The sequence below is a fragment of the Trichechus manatus genome, unplaced genomic scaffold, assembly GCF_000243295.1.
Source record: "Trichechus manatus latirostris isolate Lorelei unplaced genomic scaffold, TriManLat1.0 scaffold00127, whole genome shotgun sequence".
Taxonomy (NCBI): Eukaryota; Metazoa; Chordata; class Mammalia; order Sirenia; family Trichechidae; genus Trichechus; species Trichechus manatus.
Window position 1 is genome coordinate 3,713,519 of NW_004444063.1, and position 19,667 is coordinate 3,733,185.

At 42.6% G+C, this 19,667-nt stretch overlaps 1 protein-coding gene across 1 annotated transcript in view; it reads right to left on the minus strand.

The window, feature by feature from the left end:
• Positions 1–6,585: 6,585 nt before the first annotated feature.
• Positions 6,586–19,667, minus strand: part of TXNDC15 (thioredoxin domain containing 15) — a 25,740-nt gene continuing 12,658 nt past the window's right edge. The window contains exons 2-5 of the mRNA XM_023738974.1: positions 14,151–14,632; positions 11,409–11,572; positions 9,177–9,307; positions 6,586–7,668 (exon numbers count right to left, since the gene is read on the minus strand). Of these exons, the coding sequence (XP_023594742.1) occupies positions 7,472–7,668; positions 9,177–9,307; positions 11,409–11,572; positions 14,151–14,632 (974 nt within the window). The 3' untranslated portion in view covers positions 6,586–7,471. The remainder of the gene's footprint in view (positions 7,669–9,176; positions 9,308–11,408; positions 11,573–14,150; positions 14,633–19,667) is intronic.

Below are 19,667 nucleotides of genomic sequence, written 5' to 3' on the forward strand. Positions count from 1 at the left end.
CTGCCTGTCCTCCCGCCCGCGTCCCGCGCCCGCCCCGCTCAGCGCCCGGCGCCCCTGCACTCTCGCCGTGGGACCCGCCTGGAGCCCGGGGACGTGCGAACAGTTCTCAGTCCTAGGCCGGACCGCCCGGCACAGGGCCGACCCCGCCGGGAAGGCCCAGGCACGGCCCAAGCCCCGGAAGGCCCCCAGGAGCGTCAATGGCCGCCAACTTTATTGGCAGCCGGGGCGGACGCGGCGCTGCAAGTACAAGGGCCCGGGCGGCCGCCCGCGCTCTCAATCCCGCCTCTGCTCTCTTTCCGCAACATCCCTGCCGTGGTGCCTGGCTTTCCCGTCTGTGCGGGGGAGGTAGGCCGGGCTTTCTCCCACGCTTAGGCTTGACCTCCTCTTCGGTGTTGGGACTCCTGCCCCCACTTTGGGTCTGGGTTGCAGCAAGGTCGCGAACTGGCTGTCAGTGCCTCCCGCCTGTGTGTTGGGGCGAGTAGCCCACTCCAGCGGGAGAATGTTGTGGGAAGGGGGCACCGGGAGATGGGTTGCGGGTGCTTGAGGAACAGCACTCTGGCTGTCATCAATTCAGCATTCGGGGAGTAGGGAGCAGGGTCATGGCCCATAGTTCCAGCGCCCAACCTCAGCAGTCCGTCCATATAACACCAATGCTGTGGGTTCGAATCTAAACTCTGCTCTGTCATTACTTAGTTTCAAGTTCTAGGGCAAGATTCCTCGTCTATATCTAGATAAAATAGTCTGGAAAAACAGGCACGTGTAAGCATTGCAGAGATACTTGTGGACAGATTTAATTTCCTCTTCTTTTTTCGGGGTATTACTTCATGTTTACATATGTATATATTTGTATATGTACACACACTTTTTATTCTCTTATTTTCTTTTTATTGAGATATAATTCAATAAGATTCACCCTTTTAAAGTTTGTAATTCAGTCTTTCTTATTGTATGTATCATGTTTTTACTAGTTTAAGCAAATTAATAATATAAGCATTTTGCAGAGGATATAGCAATACACTCAAGAATATATATTTTTTTAAGGATGAGAGTCTGTTTGAGTTCAATTTAGCAGTTGTTAGCAGTCAGTTTTATTTCCCATATGGACTTGGGAAAAATAAAGGCTTTGCCTCAAAATAACCTACAGTTCAGACTTTAGGCCAGATGCAGCTTCTTCCATTTTGCCCATTTGACAAGATATATTTGAAGAGGAAAACTTGGAAGGAATCACCCTAGGGACCCTGATCAGAAGTCACTGCTGATCTCTAGGCATGTATCCAAGACACTAAAATCAAGAACCCAGCTTCACTAAATGCTAGCCTTTTTTCTTTTGTCTGGTGCCTAAGGTCAAGAAGAGACTAGGGGTGGAATTAAGGGTTTATTTCCAACGTTTACACTGGGTGTTTATGATCATGAAAAATGCTCTACAAATTTGCTCACTGAAGTGAGAACTGAAGAATTAACTGGTAGGTGTGAGTTAACAAATTAGTGATGCCTCATCATCGTTTTCCTTCTGTAAAGCCATGGATGAGACAGGAGCATCCCAGCTCCAGTCATGAAGCAGCAGCAGCAGGATGTGATGCCCTCCAGTATGAATGCTCTGCCCTCACACCAGCTCCCCAATTAAGAGGATTTAATTCCCTCAGCAAAGATTTACTGAGCATGTCCTCTGTAGTGAACGCCATGCTTGGTTTGGGATGGTTTAGCTGGTCTTGGACCACTTCCCTCCTTTCTACTTCCAATTCCCTCTACACCAGTGCCTCCTGACTGTCCGTCCTCCCCTCTACTCTCAACCCCCTCTCTACTCTCAAAGCTGCTCTCCACAGAACCCCGTGTAGCTGGTCTCAGCCAAGTGTTAGAAGCAGGGCCATGAATCTTTTGGGATCCTGGGAGCCTCCGCTCACCCCTAGACTAGAGTCCCTGTATACCAGAAAGCATGAAAAGCTCCATATCTTTGATAGGGTAATTCCCATTCTAGGAATTTGCCCTCAAGGAAATGAGGCCATCTACAACCATAATATCCAGCAAAAGAAGACAGGCTCAGTAGTAATACTGAATCTGCTCAAAGGCGTATTATGTAGCTATGGTTAGAAAAATATTAGCAACAGGAAATACCACTTAAGTACACACACACACCCCCAAGAAAAAAACAAGGTGCCAAATTAAACCTATAACTATGGGAAACGGACAGTGGAAACATACATGATGGTCACCAGGGCTGTGGCACAAGAGGCTCGACAGGGTACCTTCCCATGGAGAGGCCCTGGAGTCAGAATGCTTAGGTTTGAAGCTGCATCCCACCACTGGAAGCTGTATGATCAGTTGCTTGGGGCCTCAGTTTACTCTTTTGTAAAATGAGGGTATTTAATAGTTGTGTCAATCTCATAGAGCTGTTGTACGGATTAAATGAAATAGTATATGTAAAGCACTCTAAATAGTACCTGGCACACACATAGTAATACTCAAATGTTACTATTGTAAGACATGGAATCACATTTTTTTTTTCCTTACATTTGTAATTACAGATGTGCAAACATATGAAGGTCCAGATCCTAGCTTTATCAGTTTACTATCTGTGTAACCTGGGCCAGTTATTAACTTCTCTGTACCTCAGTTTGCTCATTTGTAAAATGGAAATAAAGGTACTGTTCTGAGCCATGGTCCCCTTCTGCCAGTGACCACCCCAGCCATTGCCATCCACAGCATGACATATAACTATAAAGTTGCAAATTCCTATCCAATTTAGCACTCTAGGAAGGAGACTCATCTAAAGTTCTATTTTAATAGAATTCTGGGTGCTTGTAAAAATGGCATGGCGGCAACATCTGACCTGACTTCACGAGGGAAAAAGACAGTCAAGATCAACAGCCCAAGGCTGATTCCTAGGAGGTGGTGGTCAGACATGCCTCCACCCTCCAACCTTTTTACCACTTCTGACACCAACTGTCCCTCCCACAGCACTCTTTCCTTCTCTGCTGGGTTCGATAATTGCAATAGCCACACAGAGGTCACAGACAATATTCATGACTATAGGGTTTATTAGAGAAGTAGCAGGTTACAATTCAGGGGCAGGAAAGCTCAGGCAGTTCTTTGATCAGGACAGCCTCTTCTCAGCCTCTGCCTTGCTTTTTAGCTCTGCCGGTAACTGCCCAGAGACACCCCACTCCACCAGCAAGCCTCCTGCCCGAAGGCACTCAGCTCTCTCACTGTAGGTCGACACGCCCACTGTAACCACCTTGCTCCGTGAGCCAGGAAGCCCACCATGCAATCTCCTGCCAGTCTCCTAGTTCGGCTGCCTCTGCTGCCACTGTTGCCCGCTGTCTCCGTTGTTACAGCTCTCTTGCTGTATCTGTCTTCTGGGTCTAGGAAGTCTCAGTGCAGGGATCTGTGGTCCAATGGATGCACTCCACTCCTAGCTCTTCTTTCTTGGTGGTAGTAGGTCCCCTCTTCCCACCTCTGGGATGGCTCATTTTAAGCCTAGCAGGATAGCAAAACTGACTGTCGTGGATTGAATGGTGTCCCCCCAAAATATGGGTCAACTTGACTAAGCCATGATTCCCAGTATTGTGTGGTTGTCCTCCATTTTGTGATCTGATAATCCTATATGTCGTAAATCCTAACCTCTATGATGTTAATGAGGCAGAACGCAATCTACAGGATTAGGTTGTATCTTGAGTCAATCTCTTCTGAGATATAAAAGACAGAAGACCTCATACAACAAAGAAAGAAGTGCCAGGAGCAGAGCACATCCTTTGGACCCAGAGTCCCTGTGCTGAGAAGCTCCTACACCAAGGGAATTTTGATGACAAGGACCTTCCCCCAGAGCCGACAGAGGAAGAAAGTTTTCGCCTAGAGCTAGCACCCTGAATTTGGACTTCAAGCCTCCTAGACTGTGAGAGAATAAATTTGTTTGTTAAAGCCATCTACTTGTGTTATTTCTGTTATAACAGCACTAGATAACTAAGACACTGACCAAGTCCCTCGTTAGGGTTCTATATACCTTATTTGCATGGTCCCATCCCCGCAAGTGTGCTATGCACCTTATTTACATTATTAGCAAGCTATCCAATCCCATTGGTGGGCCACAAGTACCTTATTTGTATAGTCCCACCCAGTCATTTTGTGGGAGTTACAAAGACTATGGCTAGAAGGGCCATATTAATTCACTTCACCGCAGTGCTTTATGAAATGAACATTGAGTCATTCTATCTAAATAAACACTGGAAACGATTAGTATTAAAGTAATTTATCATTATGTAATCGGCTATCTTTTATGTCTGAATTTAAGGGATCTTTTAGAAACAGCTTTTCAAAAAGTTTGTATAACCAAAGACACAAGGGAAAGATTAGCCCAAAGGATTAATGGACCACACCTACCACAACCTCTACCAGACTGAGCCCAGAACAACTAGATGGTGCCTAGCTACCACCACCAACCGCTCCAGCAGGGATCACAATAGAAGGTCCTGGGCAGAGGAGGGGTCAAAATGTAGAACAAAATTCAAATTAACAAAAAAAAAAAAAAAAAAGATTTGCTGGTCTGGCAGACTGGAGAAACCCCAAGAATACTGGCCTCCGGACACCCTTTTAACTCAGTACTGAAGTCACTCCTGAGGTTCACCCTTCAGCCAAAGATCAGACAGGTGTATGGCCAACAACAACACGTGAGGGTCATGCTTCATAGTTTAATCATGTATACGAGACTAATGGGCACACCAGCCCAAAAGCAAAGACAAGAAGGGAGGAAAGGACAGGAAAACTGGACAGAATGGAAACAGGGAAGCTGGGATGGAGAAGGGGAAAGTGTTGACACATCGCAGGGTTGGCAAACAATGTCACAAAACAATGTGTATTAACTGTTTAATGAGAAACTAATTTGCTCTGTAAACTTTCACCTAAATAATAAAATAATAATAATAAAATGTAAAAAAAAAGTTTGTATAAATTACAGTGTCTCTTTACTAAATCCCCCATGTGTCTGTCAGTTTGTCATACTGTGGGGACTTGCATGTTGCGGTGATGCTGGAAGCTATGCCACTGGCGTTCAAATACCAGCAGGGTCACCCATGGTGGACAGGTTTCAGCTGAGCTTCCAGACTAAGACTAGGAAAAGGGGCCCAGCGGTCTACTTCTGAAAAGAATTAGCCACTGAAAACCTTTTGAATAGCAGCAGAACGTTGTCTGGTATAGTGTCAGAAGATGAGCCCCTCAGGTTGGAAGTCACTCAAAATACAACTGGGTAAGAGCTGCCTCCTCAAAGTAGAGTTGACCTTAATGACGTGGATGGAATCAAGCTTTTGGGACTTTCACTTGCTATTACCAAGAAAGGTGATCCAACTGAATGTGGAAATTATCAAACAATATCATTAACATCACATGCAAGCAAAATTTTGCTGAATATCATTCAAAAGCGGCTGCAGCAGTGTATCAACAGGGAACTGCCACAAATTCAAGCTGGATTTAGAAGAGGACTTGGAACCAGGGATATCACTGCTGATGTCAGATGCGTGCTGGCTGAAAGCAGAGAATACCAGTAAGATGTTTACCTGTGTTTTATTGACGATGCTAAGGCATTCAACTGTGTGGATCATAACAAATTATGGATAACATTGTGAAGAATGGAAATTCCAGAACGCTTAATTGTGCTCATGAAGAACCTGTACATAGATCAAGAGGCAGTCGTTCAAACGGAACAAGGGGATACTGCATGGTTTAAAGTCAGGAAAGGTACGCCTTAGGGTTGTATCCTTTCACCATACTTACTCAATCTGTATGCTGAACAAATAATCCGAGAAGCTGGACTATATGAAGAACAGTGGGTCATCAGGACTGGAGGAAGACTCGTTAACAACCTGCGATATGCAGATGACACAACCTTGCTAGCTGAAAGTGAAGAGGACTTGAAGCACTTACTGATAAAGATCAAAGATGACAGCCTTCAGGATGGATTACACCTTAACATAAAGAAAACAAAAATCCTCACAACTGGACTAATAAGCACATCATGCTAAATGGAGAAAAGACTGAAGTTGTCAAGGATTTCATTTACTTGGATCCACAATCAACACCCATGGAAGCAGCAGTCAAGAAATCAAAAGATGCATTGCATTGGGCAGATCTGCTGCAAAAGACCTCTTTAAAGTGTTGAAAAGGAAAGATGTCACCTTGAAGACTGAGGTGTGCCCGACCCAAGCCATGCTGTTTTCAATCACCTCATATGCACGCAGAAGCTAGACGATGAATAAGGAAGACCGAAGAAGAATTGATGCCTTTGAATTGTGGTGTTGTTAAAAAATATTGAATATACCATGGACTGCCAAAAGAACGAACAAATCTGTCTTACAAGAAGTACAACCAGAATTCTCCTTAGAAGCAAAGATGACAAGACTATGTCTCACATACTTTGGATATGTTATTGGGGGGATCCGTCCCTGGAGAAGGATATCATGCTTGGTAAAGTAGAGAGCCAGCGAAAAAGAGGAAGACCTTCAACAAGATAGACTGACACAGTGGCTGCAACAATGGGCTCAAACATAACAATGATTATGAGGATGGTGCAGAACTGGGCAGTGTTTCATTCTGTTGTACATAGGGTCACTATGAGTCAGAACCGACTCGACGGCACCTACGAACAACAACTTTACTAAATGTGTCCTGAAGTATACCGGAATCAACTTGTCTGCAAGGACAGTGTTTTATACTTCTTTTAGACTTAACTAAACCTAGCACAGTGTTAGGAACATTTGGGGGCTCAATAAATGCATGCTGATTAGACAGCTATGACTAAAATTTAAGTTATGCTGTAGGACTGATAAGCTTTAGTTATGGTGATGAAATATACTTTCTCCTAGCATCTGCCTTATCCAGAAACACTTCAAATTCTTTCAGTGAAATCAGAGATCACAAACACCAAGGTATTTGATTCTTTTATTTTCCATCAGTAAAGACAGCAAGTAGCAGTTGCTACTTTTGGGAGGTCACACTTGTCAATTCTAGTTACTCTTCCCATCACAACACTTTCCTGCTTATAGACTCTGGAAAAGAAATTGCAAAAGAACAGAAAACCGACCTTCTTGGACATATGGGGAATCAAAAGTGTTCTAAAGCTATAATCTGGAAGTCCTATTTCTGTCTTCTATACAGTAAACATATTGTCATTCTACTCACCATTCCACCAGAATACATCTACGTCTTCACATTTTAAACTGGGTTACTCCCTTAAAATAATGTACTACGTTCAAGTAATAAAAACAAGGACAGTGAATTCTGTTGAATGTTTTTGCATTTGCTTATTACAATACTAGTTAAAACTCCTGTTTATAATTTTTTTACACAGTCAGTAGTTCAGCAAATGCATGATTCTTTTAATCTGAAGGATGTTGAAAGTCAACCTTTCACTGAAGAAATGTATGAAGTCATAGCATTAATTTCTGAAATGAAATTCCTCTTTCCAACTTCTAGTTTCAGTCCATCACTACTCCGCATGTTCCTGTTCCTGTCCTGGAATTAGCCACCGAATGCTCTCAGTTCGAATGGTAGCATACATAATAAAACTAATTAAGAAGAATAAGGAAAATACGAGCAACCAGTCCACACTTTTTATCAAAGTGCTGGGAAGAGGGCCTACTTGGTCAGCTTGAGTTACCACCACATTTTTCTTGGCTTCTATACCTGAAAGAGAAATCAGTTGTTTCAAATCAGAAAAAACACCTGCCACAGATTTTTCTGAAGTATTATGCATGGTATGCAAAGTGATATGCAGTCTTAATATAAACACCACCGCTAGTATATCTGGGATGGATTTCACTTGCCTGTCAGTATAATTTGCAACTTGCCTTTCTCCCTACCACATCAAAGGAGCAGGAATCCAGTCAGCTGTTCAAAGCGAAAACTAGAATTTCTGTGAACTGTTTAGAGGCTTCTTAACCAATGCATTGCAAGAATTTTCTTTAGTTGTCTTTTAAGGCCAAAGTTCAACAAGTAACTAGTAAAGCTACTCACAGGGCTCTACAGAATGTTTCCACAAATTAAGTAATGCTAAATTCAAAATGCTTTTTTTAAAAAATGCTTTCATATAATTTACTGAAAGAACTGTTAAAACAACTAACTACCACTGGGACCAGCGAGCAACTCCTGGATTCTAGGCTTTCTCAGAGTGTTGAGCAAAATGACTTCTTCTTACCCTAAATGACAATCAGGGGTCTGGTATATGACAATCCAGGACAAGGCCTGGGATATCTAAATATTTCATAATAAGCCTTCTACTCCTAGATGTAGAAGCTCTTCCTTCTTTAGTATTAGATATAATTACATTCAATTTAATATATATGGAATGTATGTTACAATTTATATTTATTTCCAATGAATACACTTCAGGAAGAAGTGAGGTGTTCATACTGGAGGTATTAAAGTTTTTGAGGAGAGACCTTTTCCAGTGGAGGAAATGTCTTCAATTTACAATGCTCAAGCTTTCATGAATAGAATAAAAAGTAAGGCCGTATGTTTTGGCAAATGTTAAGGAATTAAAATAGCATCTACAAATGGATTAATAAATGGAACACTATACAGCAACAAAAATGAACAAAACAAATCATATATAATAAGATGAATCTCACAATCATAATATTGAGTGAAAGAAGCCAGACACGGAAGAATACATACTATATGTCTCCATTAACACACAATTCACAAACAGGCAACACTAGACTATGGTATTAGGAGTCAAGATTGTGGTTATCTTTCAGGAGGGTAGTCCTGAAAAGGGGCTAGAAATATTCTATTTCTTGAGCTGAGTACTGCTTACCCAGGGTGCTCACTTTGAGAAAATTCTTCATGCTGTACATAGTGATTTATGCATATTTTTAAATAAATATTATTCTTAAAAATGTATATAAAAAGGTATCCACAGGTGAAGTGTATGGTATGTGAATTATATCTCAGTAAAGCACATCTATTAAAAAAAAAAAAGGTAGCTACAATCATTAAAATTACTTATTCATGAGCTCGCCACTGACTGGGAGATATTTAACAGGAAACAGTTTTTAGAAAAAAAAAGGTTTACATCTCACAGTCAATCATGAATCCTTCACTTACGATAAAGATTACAGCAGGTCAGAACCCACAAAAGGCATATACCCCTAGCAAGAAAATATCTCCTACAGCATATTATTTCTACATACCTGTCTGATTAAAAATGAAGATTTTCAGAGTTTCCAGTGTTCGGTCTGTATGATTAAATCTAGCCATTGGTTTAGCTCCTTGAAATAACAAAATGTTAGGAACAGCTACGGTGCCAAACCTGGTAGAAAGGCTACAAGAGAAAGAAGTTAGTCAGAAAACTTGAATTAACAGTGGGCTTTCTCACACAATCACCTTATCAGAATGGATGGAAATAAACGAGAAAGGATCAGTTTCATGTGACCTGAGGAGGTCTGTGACAGTCAAACTTTAGGCATTTCACTTGTGTTTGACCTCTTTCCTAATGGGTCATGGTTTGGGGGCATTCCTGTTCTGCTCTCTGAGTTGCTTTCTATTACAATATGGAACTACCCATGACACAATTATGATTCCACTATTTAAGTTCCATTGAAACCCTGGTGGTGCAGTGGTTAAAGAGTTCAGCTGCTAATCAAAAGGTCAGCAGTTCGAATCCACCAGGTGCTCCTTGGAAACGCTGTGGGGCATTTCTGCTCTGTCCTATAGGGTCACTTTGAGTCGGAATCGACTCGACAGCAATGAGTTTGGTTCCTTACCAACCAAACAGATCAGACCAGAAAGTTCTAATTCATGGAGGAAGCACACTGTGTCAATTTATTTGACAGAATAAATTTCAAACTCTTCAGAATGCCCATTCTCAAAAAAGATCAATTTATGGTAAGCACAAGAGAATATATGATCTAACAAACATGCCAAGAAGTTCCCAATTAGGGCAAAGCAATTTGGAAGTAATCTGACCTGTGGTATTTTTTCGCCTTTACATGATATAGAGCAGTGAAGATAAGCTCTGAAGTCAAAGCACTCTCGGTTCAAGCCTCCGTTCTGCCAGTTTAGAACTGTGTGACCTTTGGGCAGGTTACTAAGCCTCAGTTCCCCCCATGAGTAAAATGGTATTAATATTGGATCATCAGGTTTTTTTTAATTTGAAAACACGCTGTAACTTAGTATCGACACGTGAGGGAAACACAAGTCCCAGTCCATATACCAATAACAAGTATTGTCTATTCTCCATAAGTGAGGCAGCATACCAGACACTAAGAAGGATACACTGAGGTGAAGGAAAGAAGGAACAGAGCAGATTAAAAACCAGTTGGGGGGGGGGGCAAGGGGAGCAGTACTGGACCCCATACCAGAGAGTCTAAAGAGAACTGAGCAGGTTCTCAGGAGTAGTGGAGGGCCCAGTCAAAGCTGGTCATCCAACCTCAACTGTCTTTCCAATCAGTCTGTTCCCATGGGCAGCTCAGACATTTCCCTGAAGCCCTTATGAGAATTACTAATTTTTCGGCAATTTCTTTCTTCATAAACAGTGTGAGGTAAATGCTGGCAATAACATCTCCCATACTGAAAATCAGTGGAGTGCGAATTAATAAACTTTTACTCAATTTCAACTTATTTTCAGAATGTTTTATCACTAACTTGACCATCTTCTAGACATGTCAAATTTATTCACACACAACTTCCTTGTGACCTGCTCAGAAGCATCTCTACATCAGAGGAGGAAGGGACACACAGCTGATAGCCAGGACCAGTCAGGGAAATCTATGACATCTGAACAAGGTTCTCTGTAATTTATTTTACTGACATGTAAAAAATACAATAGCTCACTGAACAATACAAAAGAAATATAAAACAAGGATAAAATGTCATTTTGAAGGGATAAATTAATTCATTGGATTAATTTGAGTGTCTGCTATGGGATGGGCATGCAAAAAAAAATGTAAGTAAGAGGAAAGAGTGACAAGAAGGGAAACAGAAGCAAAAGAAAGAAAATAAGAGAAGGAAAGAAAGAAATCCTAAGTAGACATAGACCGGGGAGATGGGGTGTCAGGGGTAGGGACCTAAATTGTAGGTTACATCACAACAGAATGTCACATGTATGATCCTAAATTATGCTAAAAAAGTCCTCTGGTCCCTTCCCTGCCATCAGGCAAACACTATGGGGCATGAGGCAGAGCCACCTTTAAATTCCATTACACAGAGAACAGTCCACTCTATTTCAGAGGCCTCCAGAAAATGACACCATCCGCTCCCTCAGGAGTTAGACCACCCGCACCTTCCCTTGCTTTTTCCCTCCTTCAATCCAGTTTCGAAGCTCACGCCCATCACCTTTGCTTCTAACTTAAGTAGTTCTGACCTCCAGATAACCACAACCACCATCCAAAAGGATGAGACGTAAACCCCCTAAAGGAAGATACCTGCTGTGCTGAGATGCATCCAGTGCCAAAAAATGAAGAGTTGGAAATGCCCGGGGCAAAGAATTAAAATGAGGGGCCAAACTGGCAGAAAATCGGCACCACGGGGTATAAAACAGGACCAACGTGCAGTCACTACCATTTGGGTTTAGAAAATCCATAAGGTCCTGTGATGAAAGAAACAAGTGTCAAAGTCTGTAGTAAATATACATGCACGCTTTTCTAGAAGGATATCCAACAGTAACCCTACTGCCTCCAGGGAGAGGAACTGGTGGGTGGTGGCAGGGATAGGAGGGAAACTACACTGTATACACTTTAGGACTTTTTGGATTTTGAACGAGATGAATCCATGAATCAGCAGAAAAGTACTGTCAAATGACAAGTTATAAACCTTCCTCTAAGCTTTCCCAATATTACTACAGAGCTATTTTAATATTTTTCATAATTCATCAGTTCAAATACTAAGCACTCACAGGGTACACACCACTGCCCTGGCCTTTGAATAACTCGACCTAATGGTATTACTGGAGCGCTATGATCTCAGAGTCAAACTATCACCTCAGCAGACTGGAGTCTCTACTAAGCAGTTGGATCAATATACTGGCCAAATGTTAGTTCAATTCATTGGTGCACCACCCTTGCCACTACCCTAATTCAGACTGTTTAAACTGCTCTCCCCTGGTTGCTGTGGCTGACACCAGTTAGACAGTCCTGCAAAGCTGAGGCACAGTGTCTACCAGGCACTGGGGGAAGGGTGTGAGACCAGCATTGATCCAGCACTTGAAGGACAGCTGTGAGCACTAAAAGTACCATAAAAAAAAAAAAAAAAAACCAAACCCGTTGCCGTTGAGTCAATTCTCACTCATAGCGACCGGACGGAACAGAGAACTGCCCATAGCGTATCCAAGGAGTGGCTGGTAGATTTGAACTGCTGACCTTTTGGTTAGTAGCCAAGCTCTTAACCACTGTGCCACCAGGTCTCCTAAAGGTACTATATTCTCACTTAAAATAAGTAATCACAACTTTCAGAGCTAGGGTTTACTTCTCTAAGTGGCCTGGAATTCATCCTCTTCTGGTTTTTTTTTTTTTTTTTAATTGTGCTTTAAGTGAAAGTTTACAGCTCAGTTAGTTTCTCATACAAAGATATATACACATATTTGTTATGTGACCCTAGTTGCTGTCCCTATAATGTGACAGCATACTCCTCTTTTCCACCCGGGATTTCCTGTGTCCATTCAACCAGCTCCTGTCCCTTTCTGCCTTCTCATCTCACCTCCGGACAGGAGCTGCCCATTTAGTCTCATGTATCTACTTAAACTAAGAAGCATACTCTTCATGAGTATCATTTTATGTCTTATAGTCCAGTCTAATCTTTGTCTGAAGAGTTAGCTTTGGGAATGGTTTTAGTTCTGGATTAACAGACAGTCCGGGGGCCATGTCTTCTGGGGTTCCTCCAGTCTGGTCTTTATACTAGAATTTGAGTTCTGCACCCCACTTTTCTCCTGCTCCATCAGGGACTCTCTGTTGTATTCCCCGTCAGGGTGGTCACTGGTGGTAGCCGGGGACCATCTAGTTCTTCTGGTCTCAGGCTGGTGGAGTCTCTGGTTTATGTGGCTCTTTCTGTCTCTTGGGCTAATATTTTCCTTGTGTCTTTGGTGTTCTTCATTGTCCTTTGCTCCAGGGGAGTTGGGACCAATTGATGCATCTTAGATGGACACTTGCAAGCTTTTAAGACCCCAGATGCCACTCACCAAAGTGGGATGCAGAACATTTTCTTCATAAACTTTGTTATGCCAATTGACCTAGATGTCCCCTGAAATCATGGTCCCCAAACCCCCGCCCCTGCTACTCTGTCCTTTGAAGTGTTTGGTTGTATTCAGGAAACTTCTTAGCTTTTGGTTTACTCCAGTTGTACTGACTTCCCCTGTATTGTGTTGTCCTTCCCTTCACCTAAGATAATTCTTGTTTACTATCTAGTTAGTGAATATCCCTCTCTTCTAGCTTCTTAACAATCCTACGGAAATTTCCCATTATCGCAGTACTCCTTTTGGAATCATCATTTATCCAGCTATCTGGAAAGGCATGGCTGGGTTTATAACAATTTTCTCAGCTCTCACTCCAGAGTAAACATTGGATTCACATTCCTTGGAGGACAGAGAAACTTTTCATCAATATAGCACATTTCCCAAGGGCTCAAACAGTAATTTTAGAAATTCTGATATTTTACAGTCACTTCTGTAATAAATACTTCATTCTGAAGAAAAAAAATGCTGTGATTCTGATGCTAAGCACCTCTTTGTCCATCAGGACTTTTATCATGAGGTCTGGTGTGAGATCACCCCAAGGATGACTAGGTTTAGGCCACCCAAAAGGCATAACTGACACTAGTTATCTTTCCTCCTTTCCCAATAAACATCATAGAGGGCAGGGGCAATTTTCACTGATGCAGCCATAAAATGCTATGCTACTTACCCAAATCCGTTGCCATCAAGTCAATTCCAACTCATAGCGACCCTACAGGACAGAGTAGAACTGCCCCCACAGGGTTTCCAAAGAGCGGCTGGTGAATTCGAACTGCCAACGTTTTTGGTTAACAGCCAAACTCTTAACCAGTGTGCCACCAGGGCTCCATGCTACTTACAGTACAGTAAAAATTGTGACCTTCAGTTTGAAAGTTGACAGCAAATTAAATCATAAAAGTATATGCTGAAAAGGACAAAAGCACTAAATAATGTGTTTGCTTACCTGTGACATGTTTAAAATTTTCAGGGTGAAATTTTCTAATCCTGTCATATTTCTCTCCTCACAATTCACCTTGGGGGATTTCAGGCTTTCGGTGTTATTGGACTCCTCTGCCGGAGCATGTTCGGATTCTGCCACTTCTGGCTCTGTGTAATATTCCTCCTCTCTATCTGGGAAGTTTGTTCCAGCATTGTTCAGAGAAAAGAGGCTCTCTCTGAGATTGCACCTTGAATCTTCCTCAACTCCAGCCCCACAGGTGCCACTGCTGGGCTCTGAGCTCAGTTTGTCCTCGGCTTTCCCCGGAATCACAGACAGCATCACCATGTGATCACCATCGTTGTCCTGTCCCGCCACCGCATCAGCCTCTTCTGCTGGCATGTCCTGGCCCATCGGCCCATGTGGGGGCTCCTCCTCACTCAGGTACACAGCCCCTGCCTGGAGAGAGTGAGCAGGCCGCTCCTCAGACCATACATGACCACCGTCCTCTGCAACCAAAACATGCCAGCATGGTCATGATAGCATCTGACTTCAAAATAAATGAACCTCAAATAGTTACAGTTCTCCACAAATAAGAAACGTTTCCCTATGGAAAAAAAAGTTATCCTTTCAATTAAACTATCTGAGAGCCAAAAGCCACCCACCATTTTCCAGGTCATGAAGAAGGTGCTCACAGGGGTCCTAGATCAATGTCCAAAGGCATTCCAATGCAGACATTCAGATAAGAAAATATGATGCAAACATCTTAACATTTTCTTTTGTTTGACAAGAATACCCCAAAAATAATAATGGCTTTATGGAAGATTCTACTATGGCAAAGCATCTTTGCACACATTATAACAGCTCTGGGAGATGGGAAGGACAAGAGTTCATCGTCAATTAATAAATGACCAAGCTGAGGCACAGAGAAGTTCAGCATAATGCAAATGGTACACAGCTAGTAAGCAGCAGAGCCAGGTCTAGGAGTGAAGTCTTCTGGCTGCTAGTCCAGAATAGGCCTAACCTCCCCACCATGATACCTCTGGGAATGCTGGGCTGCACTGCCTGAGGAACAGGCTTAAGCCACACAGTAGCTCACCATCTAGCTGAGGAACCACCACCTGCGTAATGAGATCTGTCATGCCAACAGCATGTTGCCAGAGAGTGAATGACCAACTGGCTTATACTGCGAAGAAGTCTAGGAGCTTCCCAGTATATGAACATTTTTATAGGGTCTCAAATATCCCCACAGAAATTTGTAGATTCGTTCAGTGATTCAAAAACATTCTCTGGGAATTCTGCTTCGGGCCAAAATGGAGTAGTGGGAACCAAATTAGCCTCCTTCCTGAAACAACCAAAAAATACACAGAATATATGAAATAACAGTTTCAGGACACTAGACATCAGGCAACAAAGACATCACTAGACAGTGATCCCTGAGAAAGAGGAAACAAATGAGGTAAGCCCTACAATTGCCCCAGTTTACTGCCTCGAGAAGAGTTCTCAGCCATGGTTCAAGGAGAGAGAACCCAGGCATAGCCTGGCAGACTTTCTGAGTTGAAGAGATGGAGCTAAGAGTCCAGGGAGGTCGAGGAAACTACAGTTTCCAGGACAGAACACTGGAGAAGAGAGAGCTGCACAGAGAGAGGACTCCAGAGATCTTCAGCAGGTTCCCCCTTGTGTATTTAGCAGAGTATTGACCAATGCATGTGTGTGAGTAAACTACCCAAAGCCAGGGAAAGAACTATCCCAAAGGATTAGAAAGAACAACACTCACATGGAGCCAGAAATTGTACCTGTTCCCACAAGCTAGACTGGAAAACCTCATAATTCATGGGGCAGTGGGAAGAATACATAGATAGGACTTGCCTCAGAAGGGAGCACAGTTAATCTTAGACTAAATACAACTCTGCTCCCATCGAACGAGCCTTAACAAGACCTGAAAGAGCCAAACCTTTCTAAGTAACTTAACTATCCCAGAACAAAGCTCAAGAATATTTTATAGGAACATAAAAGGAAAAATTCTCCCTGAAAGACCAAATTACTAGACTGAGGTCTAGTGACCATGGTCTTGGGGGACGTCTGGCTCAACTGGCATAATGTAGTTTATAAAGAAAATGTTCTACATTCTACTTTGGTGAGTAGCGACTGGGGTCTTAAAAGCTTGTGTGCGGCCAACTAAGATACTCCACTGGGCCCACCCCATCTGGAGCATGGGAGAATGAAGAAAACCAAAGACATGGGAAAGATTAGTCCAAAGGACTAACGGACCACAACTACCACAGCCTCCGCTAGACTGAGTCCAGCACAATTAGATGATGCCTAGCTACCACCACCAATTGCTCTGACAGGCATCATAATATAGGGTCCTGGACAGACCAGGGTAAAAATGTAGAATGAAATTCTAACTCACAAAAAAAGACCAGACTTACTGGAATGACAGAGTCTAAAAAAACTCTCAGAGTATGGCCCCCAGACACCCTTTTAACTCAGTACTGAAGTCACTCCTGAGGTTCACCATTTAGCCAAAGATTAGACAGGCCCATAAAACAAACAATAATACACGTAGCTCAACCATATATACGAAACTATTGGAAATCGATTTGGCACTGCCTCAAAAAGCTAGAAATAGAAGTACCATACGATCCAGCAATCCCACTCCTTGGAATAAGAGCCGTCACATGAATAGATATATGTACACTCATTTCATTGCAGCACTGTTCATGATAGCAAAAAGATGGAAACAACCTAGATGCCCATCAATGGATGAATGGATAAACAAATTATAGTATATTCACACAATGGAATACCACGCAACGCTAAAGAACAACAAAGAATCCGTGAAACATCTTATAACATGGAGGAATCTGGAAGGAATTATGCTGAGTGAAATTAGTCAGTCACAAAAGGACAAATATTCTATAAGACCACAATTATAGGAACTCAAGAAAAGGTTTAAACACAGAAGAAAACATTTTTTGATGGTTATGAGGGTAGGGAGGGAGGGAGAGGGTTACTCACTAACTAGATAGCAGACAAGAATTATCTTAGGTGAAGGGAAGGACAGCACACACTACAGGGGAAGTCAGCACAAGTGGACTAAACCAAAGCTAAGAAGTTTCCTGAATACAACCAAACACTTCGAGGGACAGAGTTGCAGGGGTGGGGGGTCTGGACCATGCTTTCAGGGGACATCTAGGTCAACTGGCATAACAAAGTTTATTAAGAAAATGTTCTGCATCCTACTTTGGTAAGTGGTGTCTGGGGTCTTGGAAGCTGGCGAGCGGCCATCTAACATGCGTCAATTGGTCCCAACCACCTGGAGTAAAGGAGTATGAAGAACACTGAAGTCACAAGGAAAGTACAAGTCCAAGAGACAAAAAGGGTCACATAAACCAGAGACTGCATCAGCCTGAGACGAGAAGAACTAGATGGTGCCCAGCCACCACCAATGACCACCCTGACAGGGAATACGACAGACAGTCCCTGATGGAGAAGGAGGAAAACTGGGGTGCAGAACTCAAATTCTAGTAAAAAGGCCAGACTCAGTGGTCTGACTGAGAATGGAGGAACCCCAGAAAGCAGAGCCCCCAGACCCTCTGTCAACCCAGAACTGAAACCATTCCCAAGGCCAACTCTTCAGACAGAGATTAGACTGGACTATGGGACATAAAATGATACTCATGAAGAGTGTGCTTCTTAGTTCAAGTAGATACATGAGACTAAATGAGCAGTTCCTGTCCAGAGGTAAGAAGGTAAAGAGGGTCAGCAGCTGATTGACTGGACACGGGAAATCAGGGGTGGAAAGGAGGAGTGTGCTGTCACAGTACAGGGAGAGCAATTGGGGTCACATAACAATGTATGTATAAATTTTTGTATGAGAGACTAACTTGAATTGTAAACTTTCACTTAAAGTACAACAATAAAGTAAATAATAATAATAATAAACATACATACAAGACTAAATGGGCACACCAGCCCAGGGTCAAGGATGAGAAGGCAAAAGGGGACTGGAAAGCTGGAAGAATGGAAATGGAGAACCCAAGGTCAAGACGGGGAGAGTGTTGACACGTTGCGGGGTTGGCAACCAATGTCACAAAACAATATATGTATTAATTGTTTAATGAGAAACTAATTTACTCTGTAAACTTTCTTCTAAAGCACAATAAAATGAGCAAATAAGGTCAAATTCATGTCTGGCAATCAATTAAAGATTGCCAGGCATGCAAAGAAGCAAGAAAATGTATCCATACTGAGAATAATCAATCAAAATTAGCTCAAAACTAGTATTGTATAAGACCACTATTATAAGAACTCAAGAAAAGGTTTAAACACAGAAGAAAACATTGTTTGATGGTCACGAGGGTGGGGAGGGAGGGAAAGGGGAATTCACTAACTAGATAGTAGACAAGAATTACCTTAGGTGAAGGGAAGGACAGCACACACTACAGGGGAAGTCAGCACAACTGGACTAAACCAAAGCTAAGAAGTTTCCTGAATACAGTCAAACACTTCGAGGGACAGAGCAGCAGAGGCAGAGGTCTGAGGACCATGCTTTCAGGGGACATCTAAGTCAACTGGCATAACAAAGTTTATTAAGAAAATGTTCTACGTCCTACTTGCTGAGTGGCTTCTGGGGTCTTAAAAGCTAGCAAGCGGCCATCTAAGATGCATCAATTGGTCCCAACTCCCCTGGAGCAAAGGACAATGAAGAACACCAAAGACACAAGGAAAGTATTAGCCCAAGAGACAAAAGGGCCACATAAACCACAGACTGCATCATCTTGAGACCAGAAGAACTAGATGGTGCCTGGCTACCACCAATGACCACCCTGACAGTGAACAAAACAGACAGTCCCTGATGCAGTAGGAGAAAGATGGGGTGCAGAACTCAAATTCTAGTAAAAAGGCCAGACTCAATGGTCTTACTGAGACTGGCAGAACCCTGGAAAGCATGGCCCCTGAACTCTCTGTCAACCCATAACTAGAACAATTCCCAAGGCCAACTCTTCAGACAAAGATTGGACTGGACTGTGGGACATAAAATGATACTTGTGAAGAACGTGCTTCTTAGCTCAAGTAGATACATGAGACTAAATGGGCAGCTTCTGTCCAGAGGTGAGATGAGACGGCAGAGAGGGTTAGGAGCCAGCTGAATGGGCATGGGAAATCAGGGGTGGAAAGGAGGAGTGTGCTGTCACAGTATAGGGAAAGCAATTAGGGTCACATAACCAGGTATGTATAAATTTTTGTATGAGAAACTAACTTGAAATGTAAACTTTCACTTACTACAACAATAAACAAACAAAAAAACTAGCTCAGAACTGATACACATGTCAAAATTAGCAAGTAAGGATATTTGAACAATTTTAACTATATTCCCTGTGTTCAAAAGTTAACTGTATATATATGTATATACATGGGGCCCTGGTGGTACAGTGGTTAAGTGAATGGCTACTAACCAAAAGATCAGCAGTTCGAATCTACCAGCCGCTCCTTGGAAACCCTATGGGGCAGTTCTACTCTGTCCTATAGGGTCGCTAT